Here is a 27611-nt window from a genome sequence, read left to right as displayed (position 1 = left end):
TTACAGGTCATCCGTTTCTGGAACAGTGTTGGAATCCGAAGGCTGGATGAACACTATGGGAATATTCTCAGACGTCCATCCCTTAGGAGTCCTGTTGAAGGACCTCCTGGTAGAAAGAGGGTTAGCGAGGATCATGAACCTGGGATCATTTAGCAGCAGTAGATTAAAATCTGGTACCTTGAATTTAACCAGCTTTGATGCTCTCTCAAAACCACCAAATGGAGTGGCAACTCTGTAAAGATGGTGGGAGGGAAAAATAAAAGTGAAATGTGATTTTAACAATACCCATTTTTCTTTTGCCCCAAGAGCTGAAAAAGAATAATCTGTTTTTTGTTTTGATTTGTTTTGATTTGTTATGACATTTTTTCAGTACAGTAATATGATTCCTAGCTTTCTGAGATCTCTTGAAAAACTTTTGGAAAAGCCATATGTTGATTATTTTTCTGGCAAATTCTCTTCAATGCCCCTCTTTTTTGTTCCCTTTTACATACATGTTTTTATTCTCGGCCTCTCTCATAGTTACAACCAATTGTTCAATCATTTTTCCATCCAAATATTGGGTAACAAAGTGAGTGCCTGATGATTGCTGATTTAGTCACTGAAGGTATTTTGTGAATGATAGAATCATAGAATATCAGGGTTGGAAGGGACCTCAGGAGGTCATCTAGTCCAACCCCCTGCTCAAAGCAGGACCAATCCCCAATTAAATCATCCCAGCCAGGGCTTTGTCAAGCCTGACCTTAAAAACTTCTAAGGAAGGAGATTCTACCACCTCCCTAGGTAACGCATTCCAGTGTTTCACCACCCTCCTAGTGAAAAAGGTTTTCCTAATATCCAACCTAAACCTCCCCCACTGCAACTTGAGACCATTACTCCTCGTTCTGTCCTCTTCTACCACTGAGAATAGTCTAGAACCATCCTCTCTGGAACCACCTCTCAGGTAGCTGAAAGCAGCTATCAAATCCCCCCTCATTCTTCTCTTCTGCAGACTAAACAATCCCAGTTCCCTCAGCCTCTCCTCAGAAGTCATGTGTTCCAGACCCCTAATCATTTTTGTTGCCCTTCGCTGGACTCTCTCCAATTTATCCACATCCTTCTTGTAGTGTGGGGCCCAAAACTGGACACAGTACTCCAGCTGAGGCCTCACCAATGTCGAATAGAGGGGAACGATCACGTCCTTCGATCTGCTCGCTATGCCCCTACTTATACATCCCAAAATGCCATTGGCCTTCTTGGCAACAAGGGCACACTGCTGACTCATATCCAGCTTCTCGTCCACTGTCACCCCTAGGTCCTTTTCTGCAGAACTGCTGCCTAGCCATTCAGTCCCTAGTCTGTAGCGGTGCATTGGGTTCTTCCGTCCTAAGTGCAGGACCCTGCACTTATCCTTATTGAACCTCATCAGATTTCTTTTGGCCCAATCCTCCAATTTGTCTAGGTCCCTCTGTATCCTATCCCTGCCCTCCAGCATATCTACCACTCCTCCTAGTTTAGTATCATCCGCAAATTTGCTGAGAGTGCAATCCACGCCATCCTCCAGATCATTTATGAAGATTTTGAATAAAACCGGCCCCAGGACCGACCCCTGGAGCACTCCACTTGACACTGGCTGCTAGCTAGACATGGAGCCATTGATCACTACCTGTTGAGCCCGACAATCTAGCCAACTTTCTACCCACCTTATAGTGCATTCATCCATCCCATACTTCTTTAACTTGCTGACAAGAATACTGTGGGAGACCATGTCAAAAGCTTTGCTAAAGTCAAGAAACAATACATCCACTGCTTTCCCTTCATCCACAGAACCAGTAATCTCATCATAGAAGGCAATTAGATTAGTCAGGCATGACCTTCCCTTGGTGAATCCATGCTGACTGTTCCTGATCACTTTCCTCTCATGTAAGTGCTTCAGGATTGATTCTTTGAGGACCTGCTCCATGATTTTTCCGGGGACTGAGGTGAGGCTGACTGGCCTGTAGTTCCCAGGATCCTCCTCCTTCCCTTTTTTAAAGATTGGCACTACATTAGCCTTTTCCCAGTCATCTGGGACTTCCCCCGTTCGCCACGAGTTTTCAAAGATAATGGCCAATGGCTCTGGTATATGCTCCAGCCTCTTCCCCTCCTATTTTGAGAGTCAGAACATATTGTCTTCTAGACATATTAAGGACCAGGTTCTACTGTCTTGTGCACTACAGACCTCAAGAAGGTGAATTAAAGAAGTAAGGGCCTGATTCTGATCTAACACCGCTATAATTCAGAAGTAATGAAGTTGAAGTCAGTGGATTGACAATGTACGACCATATCTGCTCACAAGTGTTGTTGTATTGATTTAGCTAAATTGGTTTAGAAACTGGCTTAGTTAAATTGGTGAAAAACAATGTTGTAATTGAAACCTACTCTCTGAAGAAGACTTTATGCCTCAAGGGCCCCGCCTGGGGTTTTTTCTTTGGTAGAGGCTTGCAGAAACCCAGGCCGAATCTAGCCCATTATCTGCTGCCAGTATTTTTAATATTATTTAAAGGTACCGGTAAATGTTCCTGAAGTGATTAGCTTAACAAATCAAAAGATAAGAAACACTTAGCAAGCATATACAGTTAAATGAATTTGCAAATATTTTAAAACAATATTTCCACATACAATTTGTGATTTCTTTTGTACTTGCAGACTCCTGGGCTGAGAGTTTTCTCTTAGCTGTTCCAGAACCCCATGTGTAAACAAACCTGACCAAACAGAAATAAATTGTACCAAATGTGGCCATACCTGTTGGTCAATCAAATAGTTTTCCTGGGATATATCTAGATTATGGCTAGTAAAGAAGCAATTTGTTAACTGGACCTTGATTCTTGGTTGCCAGAAAACCATATAAGTAGTGGCACAGCCAAGTGAATTCCAGCTGAAAACGGAGACCTTTCAGTTGGCCCACTTGGTTTTCTGGGTTTGATACAGAGTAATAGATCCATTGGTCTAGAGTTCCTGGGGCTACTGGTCCTCCAGTGCAGACCAAAACAAATAATTGAACACCAGCAGGAACCAAAAGAGAACAATTGAAGATGTTACTGGAATGTTAGCAGGCTATACATGGTAAAACAATACCCACTGCCAGATGAGCAAACTCCAAGATTCAACAAAAAAAATCATAGGGAAGTATCTACTATAGACCAGACTGCTTTATGTGGTGCATAGAGATTGCTCACTAAAATTTTGCAGTTCGGTACATAGAATCCTAGAACTGGAAGGGACCTTGAGAAGTCATCTAGTCCAGTCCCCTGCACTCGTGGCAGGACTTAGTATTATCTAGACCAGTCCTGACAGGTGTTTGTCTAACCTGCTCTTAAAAATCTCCAATGATGGAGATTCCACAACCTCCCTAGGCAATTTATTCCAATGCTTAACCACCCTGACAGTTAGGAAATTTTTCCTAATGTCCAACCTAAACCTCCCTTGCTGCAATGTAAGCCCATTCCATATCCTCAGAGGTTGAGAAGAACAATTTTTCTCCCTCCTCCTTGTATCAACCTTTTATGTACTTGAAAACTGTTATCATGTCCCCTCAGTCTTCTCTTTTCCAGACTAAACAAACCCGGTTTTTTCAATCTTTCCTCAGAGGTCATGTTTTCTAGACCTTTAATCATTTTTGTTGCTCTTCTCTGGACTTTTTCCAATTTGTCCGCATCCTTCCTGAAATATGACACCCAGAATGGGACACAATACTCCAGTTGAGGTCTAATCAGTGTGGAGTAGAGCGGAAGAATTACTTTTCATGTTCTTGCTTACAACACTCCTGCTAATAAATCCCAGAAGGATGTTCACTTTTTTTGCAACAGCATTACACTGTTGACTCATATTTAGCTTGTGGTCCACTTTGATCCCTAGATCCCTTTCCACAGTACTCCTTCCTAGGCAGTCATTTCCCCATTTTATATGTGTGCAACTGATTGTTCCTTCCTAAATGGAGTACTTTGCATTTGTCCTTTTTTACTTCAGACCATTTCTCCAGTTTGTCCAGATCATTTTGAATTTTAATCTTATCCTCCAAAGCACTTGCAACCCCTCCCAGCTTGGTATCATCCGCAAACTTTATAATTGTACTCTGTGGGCCATTATCTAAATCATTGATGAAGATATTGAACAGAACTAGACTGAGAACTGATCCCTGCAGGACCTCACTCATTATGCCCTTCCAGCATGACTGTGAACCACTGATAACTAGTCTCTGGAAATGATTTTCCAACCGGTTTTTGCACCCATCTTATAGTAGCTCCATCTACATTGCATTTCTCCAGTTTGTTTATGAGAAGGTCATGCAAGACCGTATCAAAAGCTTTACTAAAATCAAGATATACCATGTCTACCACTTTCCCCCCCATCCACAAAGCCTGTTACCCTGTCAAAGAAAGCTATCGGGTTGGTTTGACATGATTTATTTTTGACAAATCCATGCTGACTGTTATTTATCACCTTATTATCTTCTAGATGTTTGCAAATTGATTGCTTAATTATTTGCTCCATTATCTTTCTGGGTGCAGAAGTTAAGCTGACTGGTCTGTAATTCCCTGGGTTGTCCTTATTCCCCTTTTTATAGATTGGCACTATATTTGCCCTTTTCTAGTCTTCTGGAATCTCTCCTGTCTTCCATGACTTTACAAAGATAATCGATAATGACTTTGATATCTCCTCAGTCAGCTCCTTGAGTATTCTGGGATGCATTTAATCAGGCCCTGGTGACTTGAAGACATCTAATTTGTCCAAGTAATTTTTAACTTGTTTTTTTCCTATTTTAGCCTTTTCTGATTCTACCTCATTTTCACATCATCCCAAGAAGAGCCAACTCTGGTTCCAAAAATTGATCCTGGCAAGGTGGTAAGTGCCTCATGAAAGGTTCTGATCACCCACACTCCATGGGAATGGAAGGTGGTTTTTGGATCAGGCTCCAAAGCTACATCTTCTGACACATAAAGGACCAGATTTTGTAGCAGCAGCCGCTTAACGCACCAGATTCTCTTTGAAATCAAAGGGAGTTCTTCACACACACACACAGTGACTGTCTAAGTGAGCCTGGAAATTTTCTTCCAGGTTACACATGACAAATTCTATACTGTAACTTACTGATTAAAAATAATTACTTTATAATCAGCACAGAGTGAGTGCAGTGACCTACATGTTATTGGAAAATAATGATCATTTTAATTGCTGCTCTAATTAAGATGTCTATTCTCGTGGTAGTGTTCATGTAATCTTTAATGTTTATGGATTTGTAAGTTAAAAGGATAATCAATGTTAATTTTTGTGTTTGTGTTTCAATATTATTATTATAGTATTTTATATCATGAAATAATTGTTTCCCTTTATAATTCTGTCTATATGTAGACCACATAGGAATAGATAACACATTCAAATTTAAAGGAGTACTTGTGGCACCTTAGAGACTAACCAATTTATTTGAGCATAAGCTTTCGTGAGCTACAGCTCACTTCATCAGATGCATACTGTGGAAAGTACAGAAGATCTTTTTATATGCACAGAGCATGAAAAAATGGGTGTTTACCACTACAAAAGGTTTTCTCTCCCTCCACCCCACTCTCCTGCTGGTAATAGCTTATCTAAAGTGATCACTCTCCTTACAATGTGTATGATAATCAAGTTGGGCCATTTCCAGCACAAATCCAGGTTCCCCCCCCCCCCCAACCCATTCTCCTGACATTCAAATTTGTATGTCTTATGAAAATCCACTAAATATCTTTTGAACTCACAAAAAAAGAATAACTGCTATACAAAAGCTGGCCTCGCTGGGTTATGCATTAACACATACCTGTGTGCTATGCAGAAATACACGATGATCTGCATGAAAGAGAGTGCAGTAATCAGCTAATAAATGTTAATTCGTCCTTCATGGCATCAGTACATTTTCCTGTGAGAAATAACTTGGATGACGACAAGGTGCTGTAATACCCTGCACTGTTTGGAAACTAAGCAAATAATCTGAGCTCTGATTCATGGTCTGTAACTCAAAACCAGTGCCTAAATTCTGAATAGTCATTGCACAATATAGGAGAAAGAATGATGGTTCCAGGTAGTGGCAGCAGGAAGTCTAGGGGGTGGTTTAATATTCACTTTGCATATTCCTAAAAAGTGGATGCATGATTTAAAAACATCATGGCACATACGTGTATTTTTTAGCCCCGGCTCTATATGTGCACATTATTTTTTTCCTCATTTTTAAAATCATTATTAAATTGTCCCTATAAAGGAGAGAATTTTTATCTGAAATTTTTGGAGGTTAACAGATTGAGAGAGAGAGTTTTTAACTATACTGGTTTAGCTGCTATAGTTATATAATTAAAGTAGTAAAAAAAACATCTTCATTTGCCTAGAGTTCTTTAAAAAATGTGAATAACATTTCCTAAACATTCTGCTAAGAGCTGTGCAGAGACCTGCCCCTGACACACCCACACACTCTGGAGAAAGTAGAACTCAAGTGGTATCGCCTCACCCACCAGGATGTCTTGGGGAAAAACTGAAGAGGATTGGAACCATGCAGAGACACCATTGGGTAGGACAATCTGAAGAAGCAGCCAAAGCAGGAAACTTTGGACATTCTAGAGACCTTTCTACAGTTTCCACTGGACTTTCTCTTGCATGTGCTGACTGGCTGTTTCTTCCAACCCTCTCCTTCCCCTCCCTCACAGTCTCTTCACCTCACCTTCATTCCCTCTTACCTTCTTCTCCCAGTCCCTATGCCTCTCCCCCTTGCCTCCTTCTCTTCAATGTCCCCACTCCCTGTACTTTCCTTTTAATTTAACCGTTTCCCTCCTAACTAAACCCAGTCATAAAAAATATATAAATCATGGCACTAACAAAATGTTTGCTGCTGTCTGCTTGTGTGTTATACACTTTCCCCTGTCCTATGTCTGTCTTGTCTATTTAGATTGTAAGCAATTTTGGGACACGGACGGCCTGCTAGACTGCGCTAAGACAGTGCCTGCCTCTTGCAAGTTGAGGGCACTCGACATGAGACACTTAGCATTTTGTAGGATCGGATCCAGGGTTTGTAAATCAATAAAGCAAAGCATTAGCCAGCTGGACTGGATTCCTTAGTGTTTTGGAAGCAATAGATTGGGACGGGAGAGGCCTGAACAAGGACTGATCTAGTTGGAGAGGAAGAACCAGTCAAACCTGTTTGTTGTCAGATGCAGGCATGCTGCAGTGCTTTATTTATTTGTCACCTATAATTCTATTTGACATTTTTCTCCACTGGAAAGAGAGTGGAAGGAAGGGATTACATTAATTTCCTATTATAAACTAATTAGCAAAAAGAATTCACACTGGCTTTTCCATACTGATTCTTGGATAGATTCTTCCAGGCTGACATTCTTACCTTTGTGCCAGTTAATTTTCCTTGTGCCCCCTGGGACACTCATCTCTAAAGGAAAGCAAGTGGTTTTGCCATTTCCTATTGCATGTCCATTAGAGTAGGGTACCTCTAATTTTCACCAGGAGCTCCCCAGGTTCCTTACCAGCAGAGTCTGCTCAAGGTATTCTCTGAGCCAGTGTATTCTGGTCACCCTGACTATGCAGTCTACTCCATACCACAAATATTTTAGATTGCACTGACGATCTGTAAGCCCTTTGCAGGGAGGCAGGCGACTTCAGCTGCTTTTTGCTGCCACAACCTCCTCCTTGGTGGATTTACCAGTGCTGCCAGGCTCCTGTTGTGTAAACCTAACCCCAAATCAGACCATTAGCTGTATTAATTCCTGAGATCTGATCCTACTCCCATTAGAGTCAATGATTAAACTCCCATTGATGTGTGGTCACGATTGAGCCCTGTATTGCTGGAAGGGGCAAATGATACATTTCCGCACAAAAAAGTTCTGAATCCTTTTCTAGCTTCAGTACACCTCTAAAATAGTCCTGATTTAAAGTCATCTATGTCTGAGTCTTATTCAACAAACCTAACTCACTTCTTAGTCAGGAAAAACTTCTGGTGAAGTCACATTGATTTCATTAGTAATGGTGCTTGAACAAGCAGATCTGAAAGGATCCTAAATTTGGTCTCTAAAATCAAAGAATGTCATTTTAAGAAATATAGCTGAATGTACTAAGAACAATTTGAACACTATGTTTGGAGTTCCGTGCCAGGCATGCCATCAATCCTACTCCTTCTGCTGATTAATGGTGAATGTACCTATGCGTTGCACTGTACATGGGTTGCACTGTACATTACCAAATCCTGAAAGTGGTTCTTCCTGGTGTGACACAGTGGGATTGGAAACCCTGACTGATACTAGCTAACACAGTGATGTCACTATGACATCACAATTCATCTATTAAATATTTTGTCAACTGCATGTTCCCAGGATTGTAATTAAAGAAACCAATTAGCTAGACACTTTCTGCACTAATAGTGACTAGAGATCATAAATATAAAGGTATCATACACATCAACCAGTCAATCTAGGCCTGGCATAGTTTGGTGCTTTTTTCCAGATAGGACAAGGTATGTTTTTATTTAAAATATGAAGGATTACATCATTCTGCCTTGCATTTTGAATTTACCATTTCCACTGTTTAAAACTTTCTGGATCAAATATAAGACCAAAACCTGAATTTCAGTGGCAGGTTTCAATTTGTTATAACAGGTAGCAGGGATAGTATTGACCCTTCCCATGTACAAATGCACAAAAGAGGAATATGTACCCCAAAAGATGCAGTTACACCACATCATCCTTGTGGAAAAATAAGACTGGTAGCGATGAGAAATGTGCAGTGGACAAAATCTTATCTCCCTGAGAAGCTGAAAATCTACAGAAGACAGCACTGGATATCAGCCAGACCTCAGATCACATGTTTATAGCAATTCTGCTTCAGTGCAGCCCCCTAGTTCTTCCCTTTTCCAGCAACGGCAGCATGTATCTGACTCAGTTGCTATCTATAAGTGTCTGTCAGGTTTTCTGTAGTGCTAGTAACCATAATAGCTAAACTGTGCTGCTATTGTTCCCATGGTGGCAGTTGTGGTCACATGAGCTCTCCAATCAGTATCTGTCATATCATTTTCTGAGGGGAACATGGCATATTTAGGGGAGGCTATGCAGTGCCATGATGTGATAGTTGTATTTCCCTCCTCACCCCCATAATTTAGGTCCACTTGCTTACCTCCATGCTCCTGAATGTAGATGTTGGTCTTGACAATTTCCTACAGATCTACATTCCCACTATCTCTCATTTTCTATGGAAGCAGATTGCCACACAGCTGGGTTTGTTTGTTTGTTTTTATTTTTTGGCTGGTTTTTTGGTTTGGCTTAGTGGGAGCTAAACAGAAGCCATTTAAGAAAAAAAGTGTGATTTTAATAAAAGAAGATATTGTGCACAATATGAATAAAAGTGGGAGGCACAGTCTAGATGTTTTTTAAAGCCCCCCAAAATAGTTCCAAGTTCCAACCAATGTCAACATAACACGAGGTTCCAATGAAAACCACAGTATGCCAGCTACCGTGTAAATAACTTCTCTTTCAGCTCCCTGCTGGCTCCACACTCAGTACCTTGTTTTGAGTGCCTAGTTTTTGTTTTTGTGACCATATTTTGCAGATTTAAAATTGAAATCTCTTAGTTTAAAATGTCAACAGAGATTGCAATGGCCTGTTAAACATGATGGAGGGTCTGATACTTCAGGTGATTGAACAGCTCCTGTGAGGGCTGAATGCTCTCAGCTTCTCCAGGCTTTTAAGGGCAGCAGGTGAGAGTTGAGGGATCAGACCCTAAAATACAAATCTGTTGACTATGGATTGTAACATAAAGAAACAAAAATTGATATTTCCTATTATAGTCCTTATGAACCAAACTCTAACCAGAACTCTTCTATGCACAGTGGTCACTTAGCGCCTGATCCAGTGCCCACTGAAGTCATTGGAAAGATCAAATAAGCTTTGGATCATGCCCTTGCTGTGTCGTATTTATTCCATCAAGTCAGGCGTGCTAGAACAATTTGTATAGTCGGGGTGTTGAAAGCCATTGAACCAAACCGTAAACCCTGTATATAACGGAAACCACTTCAAGCCAGGGGGTGTGGTAACACCCCCCAGCATCCCTAGTTCTAGCACCTATGCATCAAATTCCTCATTTCATTGGATATTGTGTTCTTCTCTTACTTTTCCTTCTTTATTTAATTATTTCTTAGTCTTTTACTATGACCTTCCTCTTGTGTTGTTTATGCTAGAGCTTATTTTAGAATCCATTCTTTAGATTTAGACTAATTGTGCTTTCCCCTTTAAAGTCTTTGGTGTATGTGCATGCACGCATGTGTGTGTGCGTGCCTATGAACCAGTTTCTTTCCCTATAGTTTGGTTAAAAAAAAAATTCCACTTCACATAACTATCTCTGCTGTCCTGTAAAATTCGTCTTCCTTCCTAAATTACCTGTTAAAGCTCCTGTAGTCAGGCAGATCTGGCTTTGCTTCAGGCTTAAACAGTCTAGGGTATAAAGCCTCCAACAGCTCTGGGTCATTGCTGATGGCTTCTATCCAGGGGGACTGATAATATTTTGGCACAGAAGTAGTGTTGAACCTCTCAGGAGGAATTTCCTTTAGTGGTCCAGAATATCCTTCATGGAAATAAATCAAGGATAAATAATTATAATCATACATTTCATTTTATAGCACTTTTCACCCAAGTATCTCAAGGGCCAATCACACATATTTATTACCCTTAATTCTCACTACAGTCCTATGTAGTAGTTAAGAATTATTATATAAGCATTTAACAGAAGGGTAAGCTGAATAACAGAGAGTGTTAAGTTACTTGTCCAAGACTACAAAGAAGTAGGAAGCAAACATAGGGGATTTGTATCACTTTAGTTAAACCAGTGCAAAAGGCTTTGTAGATGCTCTTATTTAGGTTTAAGCGTGGTTTATTTTGGTTTAGCCTGTTTCTTGTTGATTTAAGCTGGTTTAAACCAAAGTACCAGTGTCCACATAGCCTCTTGCACTGGGTTAGCTAAATGAGATTAAAATTAAACCTTTAGTTAAAATAATTCAGTTCTGCCTGTAGACTAATTTTTGGGTGGGCTTTTTAAAAGCACTAAAAGGAGTTAGGAGCACAAGTCCAATTGCCTTTCAGTGGGACACGTGCTTCTAATCCCTTAGGCACTTTTGAAAATCCATCCTGTATGCCTGGTTCTCCATTGTCTTCTACCATGCAAGCAAGTGAAGAATCAGACCCATTCTCTCCCTCATCAGTGAGGGACAGATTCTGACATGCTTACTCCTGTTGATCAGTACCTTACTACACAAGTAGTTCAATTTACTTTAGTGGGATTACTTCCATAATTTGGTGCTACACGACAAGAGTAAGGGTGGCAGAATCTAGCCCTTAGTATATAGTTGAGAGTATTAAAAACAGCAAGGGGTTGTCCTAAGATTTGAGCCAAAATTATTTGTTGGAAGAAGAGGGAAAATTATTCCTAATTTTTTACCTCACTAGGTTTCTAATTCTCTACATTAACACTATTGCTCCATTTCAGCATAAAAAACACTGTTTTGTTTCCAAATCAGAAAAAAATTAGAGTTCAGACAAATATTTCTGCAGACAAAGAGCTCAAAGATCGCACCTCAACTTTGGAAACAGAAATTGCACCCATTCACATTGTATTGGGCTTATGGATACACAGTGTACTAAAGCTCTTAGTACTTTTAGCAATCACTGATAGAGTGGCATTGATCCCGTTCACATTGGCTGGAAAAAGTCTACACAAAACATGCATGCACTGAATAATGTTGAACAAAGAATGACTTTGTAAAAACCTCTGCCTGCTTATGGATAATTCACAACCAGGAGAAAGAGCTACATTCACTGAATAAATTATTTGTCACAAATTATTTGGCCAGCTCTAGTCTTTAGACTTCCATGTAGCTCAGGGCTTTAAATAAAGAAAACAGGATCCTTGCAACCAAGGTCTTTAAAACAGAAAAATATCTCTGCAGCCAGAGAGACAAATTCTCCTCTCGGCTATTCCTACATAAAGGGCTGAATCAGAACCTGCAGTGACTTTAGATTCACATTTAGAAGCTGTAATACAATTAGTGATGCTGAAGCTCAGATGGCTGAAAATTTTGGAGCAGATAGACAATTAAGATTGGTAGGATCAGATCAATGGGGTTATGCAGATTTAGGGTCTGATGATCTGGCCCCAGATGTTTATTCAAACTTATCAAATATACTTTGGCCTGGAAATCAGGCTGAAAATTTAATTAGACTAAATGTCTCCTGTTTCTAGGGATTTCTAGTATTTCATGGCATTAATTAGCTCAGATATCATGAGAATAGCCTCTCCCAACTTATCTATGTATTTCCACTTGTGTGTGAAACTAGACAATAGAAGTATATGAAGATTTTTATAAACCACACTGAAGCAAGTTAACAAGTCTGATTTGCATTTAAAATGAAGATTCATATAAATTCTTTAAAGTACTTCTAACCTCATTTGAATCAATTTGCTGATCCCTTATAAATATCCCATTAACGATCATGTAAACAAAATGCTCTACTGTTTTCTGTGCTGTGAAATAGCTGAGTACTCAGTACATGCACAAATTACAATAGTTTGTACTTTACCTGGTGCAATGTTTTCGGGATTTGGTGGGCTCCGTGGGTCAGGTGTATTAGGAGGTGTCATTGGTGCGTGCTGTTGGCCAGCTTCAGCACTGCTAGTTTCCATTTTAACATTCTGCATAGGTTCACTACGCTGCATTAGAATAGAAACAAATACCATGGATAGCACGTGCATATCAAGAGATGTTATTGACTCTCTGAAGTATGGAAGTCTTATCTTCATATTACAGATGGAAAACCGAGTTGGGGATACAGTAAGTGACTTGCCCAGGGTCACACAGGAAGTCTGTGTTGAGCTGAGAACTTAACTCATCTCCTAGTCCAGGACCCTATCTACTAGATCAGTGTATCTCAGCATTTTCACTTTGGTGACCCCTTATTCAAAGACAAAGCTGTTTGTGAAACCCTCCACATGTACTATAAAAGTAAGAGCAAAAATAATTTAGGTGTGTCTGTGTTTCAAGAGACTAATAGAGAATACTAGACCTTGAAGGGTAAGTGTGTATGGGAAGTGGGGGAGCAAGATTCCTTTGGTTTAGATTGCAATAAAAATTTCAATGCCTTAGGACTCCCGTCCCCCGATTGTCTTTTATGACACCTCCCCTTCCCCACAGGTCACGAACCCACTGGATGAGAAATACTGCCCTAGATCATCCTTCCTATTCTAAGATTCAAGCAATCTGGTGGATTAATGTAAAAGCCATTGATTCTCTATAGATGCTTTTTGTATACCAATTGAAAACACATCAGCCACACAAAAAGTCTATACACCTTTGTGGGAATGTTTTTTCTTGTTTTACAGTAGTCACAACAACCTTAGTGCAGGCCACCTCTTGGAGATTTTTGATAGGCTGGAGTTATCCCCACCTCCCATCCGGTCATTAGTTCTAAGGAAACATCCAAAGCCTTAATCATTGTTTCTTTAAATACAGAATCAGAGGCTTGTAAAAAAAAAACAAAAACAAAAACAAAACAGTCAGTAACTTATTTTTAGCAATGAGAGACAGTCTAAAAGGAACTTAAATATAGAGTGTGTTGGAGTAGGATTTCCTTAAGATAGAAAAAAACAAACACTTTTTTTTTAAACTTGAAACAAAGGAAATGTTTTTGATCAGGTCAGTACATTTTAGAATGCTCTTAAGGTTTATTGGAAAGATCATTTTAATCATAGCAGGCAAAATGATCCACTCCAGTTTAAGGCACAGAGTAGATCAAGGCCACACAAGTGCTGACCAAACTGGCATTTAAGGGAGGTCAGTAGAAACTAAAAAGGCATCATTCTCTCCTTTCCCCAGGGTCTGTTTGAATACTGAACGGCTGCAGCTCAGCTTGCATTGTGGAGAATACCAAAGAGGGAGCAGAACAAGGAACTGACAGCAGAAATCCTATGTGAGTTATGGTGCTATTATCAGACTTAACTTTGGCTGCATAGCTCCTATTGCCTGTTGCATAAGGAGTTAACATGCAGCTGCCGGGGAAGGAGCTGTCAGCAGCATATTTCCTCAGGAACTGGCCAATTAAATCTGTTTTATGGCTGCTTTGCATTACCAGAGCAGTGCAAATCAGCCAGAGTGTACTGGTGAATCTGGTCCACAGGCTTTCAAAATCTTAGGCCCACATCCTCAGGTAGTGTAAATCATTCATTTCAATGGAGCCATGCTAACTTACTCCAGCCCTCAGATTTTTCAGCTTAAATAAATATTAAACCATAAGGTCAAAATGTTCAAACTTGGATGCCTAAAGTTGGACACTTTTGGGTGGGATTTCTAAAAGTGCTCAGCTTTCAGATAACTTTGCTCTTATGGTGTTAGTGGGAGCAGCTAGGCCAATGCTGAGTGCCCTTGAAAATCCAACCCTATATCTACATTTAGGACCTAAATAAATGGCCTGATTTTCAGGGGTACTGAGCACTCAGTATCTTTGAAAATCAGCACTTCTAAACATCAAAACTTGGTCCTGGTCCTCTTTTAATTTCGACTGAGTGAATGAAAATCTGGAAGCTCCAGTCAGTCACCAGCTGTTTTCCTTCTACTCATTACAAAAAAGTGGATATAAAATCTTTTTGTCTATGACAGGATTTTGGGACAGATTCTCAACTCTGGGCAAAGTCCATTTATTGAGCTGAAAAGACAGGGGCTTCTGAACGATAACAGATCACAGAGCTAAGATTTCTTCCTTAAATAGGTAACAAGGCAAGATATTGGAGAGTTCAGGCATGATATTGAGGATTTCAACCCCTTTTATGAATATAACCTTATAGTCTCTGATTGCCATGGACTCCCTCAGCATTCTGATTAGTATGGGCAGCGGGGAAGAGGGAAGGCTCTTCTACTAGTCTGCTACCCAAAGCTCCACATCATGAACTGGGCCAAAAGCGTCCAGGAATCCAGCAGATGATACTGTTATTTTATGGCATTATTTTCTGATGAATTATTAGTACTAATAATTCTGTTTCTCTAAGACCAGTTCATAGTAACTTAGTCAACCTGGCTTCAGTATAGTACCCACCCTCCCCCCATGTTTACAATTGTAAAAGAGTTGCTAAAATAGCTTCTCAGAGCAAAATACCTGATGCTGTGGTGCAATATATAGTTTTCCTTGACACTTGGTGCTTTGCCACTCCTGAGTAATGTGCTACTCATCCCATGCTCATGCCAATAAAAATGTTATACTACGTCACATCAATACTTTATTTTTATATATATATATATATATACACACACACACACACATATACACACACACATATACACACACACACACACACACTTTTTCTTGCCCCAAATGAAGAATCTGATCCAACTCCAATTGAAGTCAATGGAATTCTTGATTCACTAGCAATTGGACTGGACCCAAAAGCATTAGCACCACCATCTAAAATATCTTTGTAAGTTTTAAAAACTGTTGGGGGATGGGAATTGCTATTTAGCAATAAAAGTTTTGTAGGTTAATTAATAATAATTATACTTATATATACACCGATACAGCTCTCTTCATCTTCAAAGCAGTTTAAAGATGCTGGGACAAATTGTGCTCCTCAGTCACATGCTTTCATGTCTGAAATCAGTGGGGAAGTATGCATGGAATTGAGATGCAGACTTTAGTTCAATAAGGTCCTGAACCAGCACTGAAGTCAGTGGGGCTACTCACTCACTTACAGTTAAGCCGGTGTTTTATTGTTTTGCTAGACTGGGACTGAAATGCTCAGAACCTTGTAGATTAATTAGCCCTAACTAATTCACCTAGCTCTCATGTGTGTTGTGAAGTTTAATCTATAAATGTAATTATCACTGTTTCTACAAATGTAGAAAACAAGGTGGAGAGGTTACATGTATTACCCCTGTCATAAATAGAAAGGGAAGGGTAACAACCTTCCTGTATACAGTACTATAAAATCCCTCCTGGCCAGAGGCACAAAATCCTTTTCCCTATGAAGGGTTAAGAAGCTCAGGTAACCTGGCTGGCACCTGACCAAAAGGACCAATAAGGGGACAAGATACTTTCAAATGGAGAGGGGGATTGGGGGGGGGGGGAGAAAGGATTTGGTCTGTCTGTTCTGTGTGCTTGCCGGACACAGATCAAGGAAGCAAGCAATCCAGCTCCATTAGAATCAGTAAGTACTAGCAAGGGAATGTGTTAGCCTATTTTTGTTTTGGCTTGTGATTTTCTCTGTCCTGGGAGGAAGGTGTATTCCTGGTTTTCTTTTTGTAACTTTAAAGTTTGGCCTTGAAGGAAATACTCTGTGTTTTGAATCTGATTGTCCTGTAAAATTACCTTCCATCCTGATTTTACAGAGGTGCTTCTTTTACTTTTTTTTCCTTTATAATAAAGTTCTGTTTTTTAAGAATCTGATTGGGTTTTTAGTGTCCTACAAACCCAAGGGTCCGGTTTGTGCTCACCTTGTTTATTTTTCAAGCCTCCCCAGGAAAAGGGGTGTAGGCTTGGGAGGATATTTTGTGGGACTAGGAACTCCAAGTGGTCCTTTCCCCGATTCTTTGTCTAAATCACTTGGTGGTGGCAGCATACCTCAGTCCAAGGACAAATAGAGATTTGTGCCTTGGGGAAGTTTTTAACCTAAGCTGGTAGAAATAAGCTTAGGGGGTCTTTCATGTGGGTCCCCACATCTGTACCCTAGAGTTCAGAGTGGGAAGGGAACCCTGACAACCCCAGAAGGAATGAATGTCAAAGCTAGTATTAGAATATAGAAGCATCTGATTCCCAGTCAGCAGTTCCTACTACCCTGCCAATGTGCCTCAACCCTATTCCTTAGGGGCCAGCTCAAGGGGCAGTTTTGTCCCCATGGCCCATTTAATTCCTTACTCCTTTGCTAAGAGTGCCAGCAAGGAAGACTATTAGTGCCAATTGCACAGGTGATGTTACTGGCTAGGAACTGGAATAAGACCACCAACATAGTTTTCATAGTAATAATAACAATAATAATATTAATACTTGCTGTTTATATAGAACTTCGCATCTTCAAAGCCTTCAGCTGTTATTAACAAAGTAATCCTTACATCATTCCTAAATCAGCTGTCACATGGTAATGACTTTTGGTCACTACTGACCTGAGTCAGATTTTGATGTGAATACTTTCAACTTGAGGCCCTTGAACCTTGTTGTCCCATTCTGTGGGACCTAAAAGCAGCACCCAGATCTGAGCCTTTTTTGATTTGTCTAGAAGACCACAAAATGATACAGCTCACTTTGAGCTTCACACTGGCCTTGTTCCAGGTCATGGTTCAGTTCACATCTTTTCCTAAAGCTATGGATAATTCTTGCAGTCAGTACCATGCAAATCATAGGTAACCCCACACCAGTCTCACTGTATTGTATTTAGACACTTGTAATACAAAATACTCACATTCCTTTGTTTATTTGCTAAATAATGATAGTTTTCATAGGTGTACTTGTCAGATCTCCTTTGACGCATCTTAAATAGCCTTGCACCTCTGTTGCTGGGTATTGATAGTTCCTCCACCATGATGTCTCTGGGGATGCTGATTTTCTTTCCAAGGTCTAGGCCATCTGACTCTGTACCACAACAGACAAGCATATGCCTTATGAAATATTCTTCTCTGCTTTCCTTAAATGCTGCTTTTTGCTAAATAATGCTTATTATTATATTCCCTATATCTGTAGTCCAACAAGAAATGCACCCCAGTTCCCCAGTAACATCCTCCTGCTCCATGCTGTATTAGTGAACTCAGTCATTTTTTTGGGGAGTTATGAAGTACACTGTAGCCTGGAATGAGCTTCTGCACTGAGAGCCAGATCTACAAAGGTGATGAGCGCCCACAGCTCCTGTTGATTTCAGTTAGAAGTGTAGGTGCTCAGCTTTTCTGAAAATCAGACCCTTGGTATCTTACAATATAATTTCTTAGTGATCAGTAAAATCCTACTTTCACTGAAGTCAGTGTCAAAACTCCCCTTGACCTCAGTCCTGGACCCGGCCTAAATCAATATATATCCTGGACTGGACAGAGAAAGAACTCCTCAGCCTATTTTACACATATCTTCCTATTTCTGATTGCTTGCAATAGTTTTTGTCTCAATGATTCATTCACATTTTTTAGATTTTTTAAGGCTAGCTACCTCCTGTAACAGAGGTTTGAATTGGCTGGGAGCCACTACTTAATAGTTTTATTTAGAGAATTTCAGAATAAAGGTCCAGTTTATGAAAATGAAAGATGTAACAATGAATTAAAATATACTTCTAACAACTTTTACATGATTCCTTCAGAATAATTATCTATTTTTTTCCACACTGCAATTAACAGTTCTCATCAATAGGAGAATTACAAGCAACTCTTTTCAAAAGATTAACAAGTGCTGGAAATCTAATTACTGCTGTCAGTGTTACTTAGGTCCCTGCTTGGGGAAAAGATCACTTCCTTGGCTTTACATTGTAATTCTGGGGAACTTTGATAATGAATATGCATGCATGGGTGGTGGTGGAGGGGGAAGAGTAAGAACCAGGGTTTTCCCCAGGAATTGAAATTGGGGGTGTGGGGGGGGTTGAATTTACAGGGAGCTGGAGGAGGGTCAGGGCCGATGAGGGGTGAGACCCTGAGTGTGAAGGTGGCTCTATGGCACCATAGTAAAAACTGAAAAATGTTTCATGACCATTCAATTAGATTTAACTCATGTTTTAAAATCATCACAAAAATTAAAGTTGGCTACTCAAGCCTTCTATGAAGCACTACATCTACATCCTTATTGGTTTCTTGTTATAATTTTGCACAACTCTGTTAATGAACAAGATGAATGCAATGCGTTCATCTTTGGTGGCTTCCCGTGTGTCTGGTACTTCCATTCCTTTAATTGGTATTCTCATTAGATCATTCACATGATCAGGCAGAAGGCAACTTCTTTCAGAACACAAAATTCTATTCAATGAGGCAAAAGAATGCTCAACTGTAGCTGTTGTGACTGGGAGTAACAAGAGATGAATTCCTACTTCTTTCATCCCAGGAAACATAGCACAAAGATTGGGTCAAGCCACTAGTGATGATAAAAAAAAGAAGTTGAAGTCAAATCTTCATTTATTCATCGTATGATATTCCACTGTGTGTTCAGATTCCCTATTCTGCCCTGAGCACATGGCAGCCCCTTTGCTGGTAGTGCCTCACTCCACTCAACTGTCGGTGTTTTATAGGACCTCTGTGTAAAAGCTATGTAGAGGTTGAGTAGAATCTATCAGTCACTGTTGTAGATTTTTAAGAATCAAATCTGTGTACTTTTTCAGTTGTCTTAACAAACACTTCTTGTCCTCTTCACTTAAGGATTCAATATAAATGCCTTCATTACTCAAACTTCTGGACTAAAGTCTTTGCTTCTTCCAGTACTTTTTCAATGGGTAGCTCTCTGATTGATCCAAATGTAGCTTCTATTGCTGGACAAAGATCTACTACTGTTGTAGCAGATGCCTGGATGACATTGTTTAATGACCCAAGTGGTTTCAAAAATAGACTTACAAGGGAGAGAATGGCAATAGTTTTCTCTGAATGTAGTAGCAAAAGTAATGCACCAGCCTCACTACTTAGATCCATCCCATCTTGGTAGATACTTTCCAAAGCCAGTAATAATGGCTGGAGTAATTTTAAGACAACAGCCAAGGATCGCTCATGAGAAAGCCAGAGGGTTTTCCCAGGTTGGACTAATTTGAACTTCAGTCCTAGTGTATCTTCTATATTTTCCAAGATATTCAGTCTTTTTGGACACTTGCTGAAAAAAGAATATAATGAAGACACTAAATTTATAGCTTTTTTAATGTCTTTTGAAGAGTCTGCAGCTCGTACTAGCACTAGTTGGAGTAGATGGCCTCTGCAGTGTGTATAGGAGAGATTAGTGTTACACTTTTCTCTGAGCAAAGCTTGTACTTCACCGTGTCTTCTAGAGAAGTTTGCAGCTCCATCAAATGCACAAGCAGCCATCTGTTTGGGGTCCAATTGACCAGCATTTAACTCCTCTAAGATGTGGGTTGTCACAGCTGCAGCCGATGTGTCTTCTACAACTTGAACATCTAGAAATGCATCTATTGCCCTACCACTGACATGAAGATAACGTACACAATGACTTAATACTTGATGCCCATTTGCATTGTTGCATTCATCAGCCATGTATGCAAATTTTTTTGTGGTGAGAGAGTTCTTCACTTTTTCAACTGTTGAGTCTTTCACTGTTGCACCACATACCTCTAGCCAGTCAGTTGAGTTTCTTGCAGAAAGATAGTGAACATTTGCTGGTCTTGTCCAGAACCAGTGTTCAACTTCAGGATGAACAAGTGACAATCCACTTAACATTGGCCTCCATTTTGTAGTGTGTGGTATCTCTTGCTTAAATAGCAAGTATGATGCCACAGCCATGTTTGTTCTCCTGAACTGTGTTGTGTCTCCAGCATTCTTAACAGCCTCATTAACACTCACCGGTGTTGTCCTTGGTCAGTGGAGACTCAGAGTTCAGAGGTTCTCTCTCATGAGTTCACCTCCCAGGTTGGGGGAAAGAAGGCACCTTGCTCATTCCTCCAGCTGCTCACTGTTCACTCTGGCCACTGTTATTCATTGTGCCACCGTTCACTCCATTGCTCTGTTGCCAATGGCCCTGCGCCGTCACCTTCTGCTGCCACCTGCCACTGTGACCTCTGCAAGTTGGTCTCTTGAGGTTCCACCCAGCTCTCAGTGATTTCAGCTGAGCTCTCAGTGGGGGAACCTCGCTGCTAGTGCAGCCTGGGCCATCTCTTCCACAGAAACACTGTCCCACAGCAGGTCTAAGCACTTAGACCTGATTTCAGCTGTAGTGGTCACTTAACAAAACAAAAGACTATCTATGGAACCTAATCAGCTCTGTCTTTAAACAATGGAGAGGGGCAGGTCAAATAGTACTTGTGACTCAGGCAGACCATCAAGCAAAACTCCTGTCCCCACCTTCTCTCTTGATGCCCTCAATCAGCCCAGGCTAAGTACAGTTCTACTGCCCTTTACTCATACAATAATAACAACAACATTTCATTCCCCCCTTCCCCGCGCATTCAAGTGATTTGTAACCCAACCCCAGCCAAAATCTATCTCTTGGGCAACGCAGCTCTGTTTGCTGAATACCTAGGTAGATTAGGTGTGAATGTAAATAAAATCTGGTCGTGAGGCCTTTCCCCCCAGCCCCTAGGTCATCACTAGCTGTCAGGGAGAGCTCATTTACAAATCATAATTTGAAACTATTAGGTTGGCCAACATCACCAAAATGAATGCACTGACATTGTCATAAAAAACAACAGCTGTATAAGGAAGATAGTCTATGTTTATACTTTTCAAAGCTATTATACTTTCAGATACACATATTTTATCATACATGTATATGCTTTTAAAGTGTGTATTCATGTTTCAATTTCAGTTCAGATTTCCAAACAATCACTAAAACATGATTTTTTTGTAACTAGTTCACAAAACTGGGGTGGGCGGGGTATTGGGGCAGGGGGAGGAAATCCCTGAGTAAAACTGCGGGCAGAGAACCCTGTATGGCATAACCTTCATTGGTCAGTCTTATGGAGAAGTTCTGGAAGTTGGGATACTAGTGGCACTGAGTATGCTGACACTGATTTGAAGAACTCTTGCCATTTGGTGTCCTCAATTTTAAAGCCCTTGCTTACTCTTTACACCATGATAACTTCAATGCTTAGCAAACTATTTTGTTATTCATTTCTTACTGCCAGGGTTTGGAAAGTAGCCTTTTTCACATGTGGCCATAATTAGATCATCCAGTAAAAATAATATTGTTAAGCATCTTCTCCGACTTCGTCATTTACAGTTACCCATGCTCATTATTTTAATAATTGAACTAGGGTATGTCTACACTGGCAGAGTTACATCACCAGCAATTACATCACCGCTCAGAGAGTGCTGAAGGGAAACCACTGTTGTGTGTTCATACTCTCTGCTGCTTGTGCAATAGTGTGTTCACACTTGCAGCACTTGCATCGGTATTCGGAGCGGTGCACTCTGGGCAGCTATCCCTCAGAGCATCTCTTCCTCTTTTGCCGCTAAGAGTTGTGGGAAGGCGGAGGGGGTCACAGGGCATCTTGGGTCCTGTCCCAGTGCCCCATGATGCATTGCTTCAAATCCAAGCAATCCCTGTGCTTAGTCCACATTTGGCCCCATCTTTCAATGGTTTGTGTACTGCATGCTCTGCCTCTTCGGTCTGCAGGAATGGATCCTGCAGTGTTGACAAATATGCTGCTTGCTCTCACTAACACATCACAGGTGGCAGTGGAGTTATTCCTTAAACTACAAAGGCAAGAGCAGTTTGACATTGATCTTGTCATATGTAGTAGCTACGACATGAGATTGCTTGTGGCATTCACGGAGGCGTTGACCACACTGGAATGCCATTTTTGGGCTTGGGAAACAAGCACTGAGTGGTGAGATCACATCATCATGCACATCTGGGATGATGAGCAGTGGCTGCAGAACTTTCAGATGAGGAAAGCCATGTTCATGGGACCATGTGATGAGTTCGCCCCAGCCCTGCGACGCAAGGACACGAGAATGAGAGCTGCCCTGTCATTGAAGAAGCACGTGTTGAGTGCACTGTGGAAGCTGGCTACTCCAGACTGCTACCAATCGGTCGCTAACCAGTTTGGAGTGGGAAAGTCGACCATTGGACTCATGTTGACGGAAGTGTACAGGGCCATTAATCGCATTCTGCTCCAAAAGACATGACTCTGGGCAACATGAGTGACACTGTGGATGGCTTTGCACAAAAGGGCTTCCCTAAATGGGGAGGGGTGATAGATGGCACTCATATTCCAATTCTGGCACCAGATCACCTAGCCACCGAGTACGTTAATTGGAAGGGCTATTTCTCTAGGCGCTTGTAGATCACCGTGAGCGTTTCACAGACATTAACACAGGCTGGTCCGGAAAGGTGCATGTCACACGCATCTTTTGGAATACTGGCCTGTTCAGGAAGCTGCAAGCTGGGGCTTTCTTCCCGGACCAGAAGATCACCATAGCGGAAGTCGAAATGCCCATTCTGATTCTGGGAGACCCTGTCTATCCCTTAATGTCATGGCTTATGGGAACCTTGACAGCAGCAAGGAGCAGTTCAACAACAGGCTGAGCAAGTGCAGAATGACTGTTGAGTGTGCTTTTGGCCCTTTAAAGGCCCGCTGGCATTGCCTATATGGAAGGCTGGACCTGGCCGATGACAATATTCCTGTACTCATAGCCATGTGCTGTACGCTCTGTAATATTTGTGAAGAGAAGGATGAAAGCTTCACTTAGGGCTGGACTGCTGAGGCTCAGCACCTGGAGGCTGAATTTGAACAACCAGAGACCAGGGCTATTAGAGGGGTGCAGCGCAGGGCCATAAGGATCAGGGATGCCTTGAGGCAGCAATTTGAAGCTGAAAGCCACTAATATTTGTTGCTATGCTCAGGAGTGCAGTGCTTGTAATGCTAGGAGGTGATTGTGATTGGTGTAGCCGATGCACTGTGAAGGTTTAAGAAAATTGCCTGTTGCTTTGCAGGGCTCTGTTTGCTTTCAGTTAATGGAATAAAGATTGCTTTCAAACCAAAACAATTATTTTATTAAATAACAACAACTAGAGGAGAGTGACAAACAAAACAGATCAGCACTGTAGGGGATGGGGGAAGAGAGGGTCCCAGGAGGAGGGTGAGTTCCTGGGACAGTTAAAGATTTGTGTATGTCCAGATATCACATGCAACCTTGTCCTTTGGAGTAGAGTGCAGTGGGTACTGTTCTTCAGCAGGGCTAAATTGCAGAGGGATGGGTGTTGCCCTCAGGGGCAGGGGAAATCAGTGTTCCAGGACTGTACTGTACACTGAGCACGTGGCTCTTGGGGAGAGCCAGTACTGTAGGGGAGGCCTGATAATCATTCCTATTCCCACACTTTCCACAGGCTGTGTTCATTATGGAAGATATCTCACTGCTAAGGGTGAGCAGGGAATCAAGGGAGGGTCTTCTCCAAGACTTCGACTTCCACTCTGGTCCTTATGCAGCTCGCCTGTGTGCAGCAATGGTCCCCCGCCCCTCCCAGTGAAGGCAGAATGGTGCAGGAAAGTTACCCTTAATGGGGCAAGAAACAAAGCAGCTCTGCCAAAGAACCTGCAGCAGTTGGTTGCCCAGTATCTCCATGAGAGTTTCGTGGAGATCTCTGAGGCACATTCCATGAAGTGAGGGAGTCAATCAACACCCTGTTCCACCGCTCATACTAGGTATGTGGTGATATGCTCATCATACAGACAGAAGCCTGCTTTCTGCAACCCTCTTGCCCCCAACAACTCACTTTAGCAATTCCCAAAATCAAAGCCACATACCAGGGGCCTCCTCTCCTGTTTGCGCTTCACCAAGCTCCGACCCCTGTGACTGATTAGCCTCCTCTGGGGTTGAGAAGATCTCCTGGCTGCATGTATCTCTGACCTCTGAGTCATCCTCTGCGTCTGGGTCCCCCTCCCCCTTTACGTCCTCGGTCCATTCTCGACTGGCATGCGAGCCATCGAAGTATCCACAGTGGCCTTCGCAGTGGAGGTGGAGTCACCACCGAGTATCACGTCCAGGTCTTTGTAGAACTGGTAGCTCGTGGGGGCAGCACTGGAGCAGCAGTTTGCCTCCCGCACCTTGTGGTAGGCGTTCCGCAGCTCCTTCGCTTTGACCCTACACTGCAGTGTGTCCCGGTCATGGCCCCTTTCTGTCATTCATCATGATATCAGTCCATACATATAATTCCAACGGCTGGAACTCAGCTGGGACTGGACAGCCTCCTCTCCCCAAATGCTGATGAGGTTCAGCAGCTCGGCATTGCTCCAAGCGGGGGGATTGCCTGGTGTGTGGAGCAGGCATGGCCACCTAGAAAGATGCGCTGAGACCACTGCACGCGTCCCTGAGCAAACAGGAAGGGGACTTTCAAAATTCCCAAGGAATTTAAGGGGTGGGGCTCACAGTTGGTCATCTGAGGGCAAGGCAGTAGAGTTCAAACCAATGACCAGAGAGGTGAGAACAGGTATTGTGGGACACCGCTCGGAGGACAATCACAGCGCTGTAATCTACTAGGGTGTCTACACTGGCATCATGGCGCTGTAGCCCTGGCACAGAAAGCTGTACGCCTCTCGTTGGGGTGGTTTTTTTACAGTGCTGCTACTGTGCAGTTTCTGCGCACTAAATGGCTTGGCAGTGTGTACACCTCGGAAGTTACAGCGCAGAAAGCTGCTTTACTGCACAGAAACTTGCCAGTGTGGACAAGGCCTTAGTCTCTGTGGGTGTTTATAAGCTTCACGACAAGATATGAAGTAACATCATGCTATGCAAGACCGCATTGAGGCTCCAATATGAATCAGTTTTTCTCCCACTCCTAAATCCTTGATCTTCCACTTTCACTTGCACTTGCAATCAGGTAATCATCAGCACCAGTCAGCTGTGTTTTGAGCTGCACTGCTGCCTGCTACTTTGTCTCTGTCCCATTCAGGCCTTCTCCTGTCATGGGTCCTACTTCCCAATTCCAACGACTTTTTCTTAATCCAGATATGGAATCAATTCAGTCCAGGATCAGGTGAAGGCTTGGGTTGTTTCTCATACCAGTTCCCTATGCCTAATCTAGAGTCAGTTTTTTAAAAGAGAGGTCCAATTGTGTGTGTGAAAATGTGAGCAATTGTAAATTGAGTGTTGCAGTTACCTTGACTACAATTGCAAAGTGGATATTTACACATGCCTTTGCATGCATAAAGTTCTCATCTGTACTCATAATTGCAAGAACTGTACATGTAAAGGTAGGCACATATTTTTGAGCATGGATCTTAAGCCTCTACATTTAAAAATTTGACCCATTAACTAATTTTGAATTAAAACTGGATGTGGCCCACAGCAAATGCCTAAATGACCCATTGGATGATTTAACTGATCACTGTAATCAGCTTTAACAAATGAGTTACCTAATAATAAGATACTTCAGAGACAATTATATCATATGTGGAACATCTAAATAATCCTTAGTTGGCTTCAGTACAGCTTGTTTTACATAGTCTTTAAATACAAAGATATGGGATCCAGACATGGCATCTACAAAAATATTAAAAATGTCTCTCAGATATTAAATGGTTTAATATAACTGCATTTAAAAAATATCTAACAGGTATATTTACAACAAAATGTGAAAGGAATGGGCAGGCACTTACACGGGCAGATTCTTTTTTATACATATACAAAGGGCCTGATCCTACTTTCCTTGGAATCAAATTTGTCAGTTAGTTATCTAAGTGGGTTATTTGTCAGTAAGTTATCTAAGTTATCACAATACATGTGAGCAGGAGAATAAATCCAAGAGTTTCATAAGTAGATTTAAAGTTAGGTCCTTAATTTATAGTTAGGCACCTAAACCAATGGCCTGATTTTCAAAAGTGTTGAGTTTTAACTTCCACAGATTTCAAGGGGGACTGCTAGATGCTCAGCACTTTTGAAAATTAGGCAACTTATTAAAGCACCTAAATAAGGTTCTATGGGTGGAATTTTCAAAAACATCTGAGTTAGGAGTACAGTCCCAGTGAAAGTCAAGGGGACATGTGCTCCTAAATCACGAAGCACTTTTGAAAGTCTCACGTTAAGCACCCGCTTTTGAAAATCAAGCTAAGATTTTCATAGCTGTTTCCATTTCCCTCAAAATGGCAACAGAAAAGTTGAATTGCTGCTTAAAAGATCAGCCAGTGACTATGTATTGGAGAGAAACGACAAGAGCTAATAAGGTTTATTAATCCCAATAGCTAGCTTTGAGGAGAAGGAGAATATTGATACAAATATTTTTGATCATGCATATTAAAAGAAATGGAAAACAGGAAAAAAGATATAGACAGATAATCATGTTTTGTATATGAATAGTCTTGCAAAATGGAATCCAGTCATGATATTAGCCCCAAATAATATTCTGAAAGGCTATCCAAGCAGAATGTACATCAGCTGTTAGATTACTTCATTCCTTCACAACAGTTGTTCATCTGAAAATAGCTTTCAAATGAAAAGAGACAACTACAAAAGGATTAGTTACCATAGGCGGCATGATACCCCCACTAGATTATTTATGGCAGAATACCCAGAGAAAGAGCTGTAAGAGAGTTAAACTGTAAGATTAAAAAGAAATGTTAGGAAGGAGCGAAAGGAACATAGGACATACAGTAACCGGTTTTAGCTCTATACCATTTCCGTAGATTTCCTTCATAATGGCTGATGCTTGTTGTTTCCTCTCTTTGACCATGGCAGAATGTGATAACATTGTGATTGTCTGGTGGGGTTTTCCTCACTGAAAAAAAAAATCCACATTTTTACATTGTTGAGCCAGTGTGTAGAATCCAGTTGACTTTTATTTCAAGCATTGTCTTCAGAATAATTAGTGACTATACTTATTTCTCATTTGGCTAAGATGTCTTTTTAACAATGCCAAAGACACTGGCAATCACTCCTTGCAAACATCTGATCAGAGACACATTCTCCAACTCAAAGATAAGAAGTCCTG

The 27611-nt window shown here is 41.3% G+C and overlaps 1 protein-coding gene across 1 annotated transcript; it reads right to left on the bottom strand.

Moving 5' to 3' along the window:
• On the bottom strand, positions 1-27371 carry MYOZ2 (myozenin 2). Its single transcript, XM_073340998.1, has 5 exons — positions 27296-27371; positions 17464-17633; positions 12606-12735; positions 10413-10596; positions 1-232 (listed from the first exon to the last, which is right to left on the bottom strand). The coding sequence occupies exons 1-5, from the start codon at positions 27369-27371 to the stop codon at positions 1-3; spliced, it is 792 nt and encodes a 263-aa protein (XP_073197099.1).
• Positions 27372-27611: the final 240 nt, after the last annotated feature.

This window comes from Lepidochelys kempii, chromosome 4, assembly GCF_965140285.1.
Source record: "Lepidochelys kempii isolate rLepKem1 chromosome 4, rLepKem1.hap1, whole genome shotgun sequence".
NCBI classification, from domain to species: Eukaryota; Metazoa; Chordata; order Testudines; family Cheloniidae; genus Lepidochelys; species Lepidochelys kempii.
This window is presented reverse-complemented; position numbering and strand designations above follow the sequence as displayed.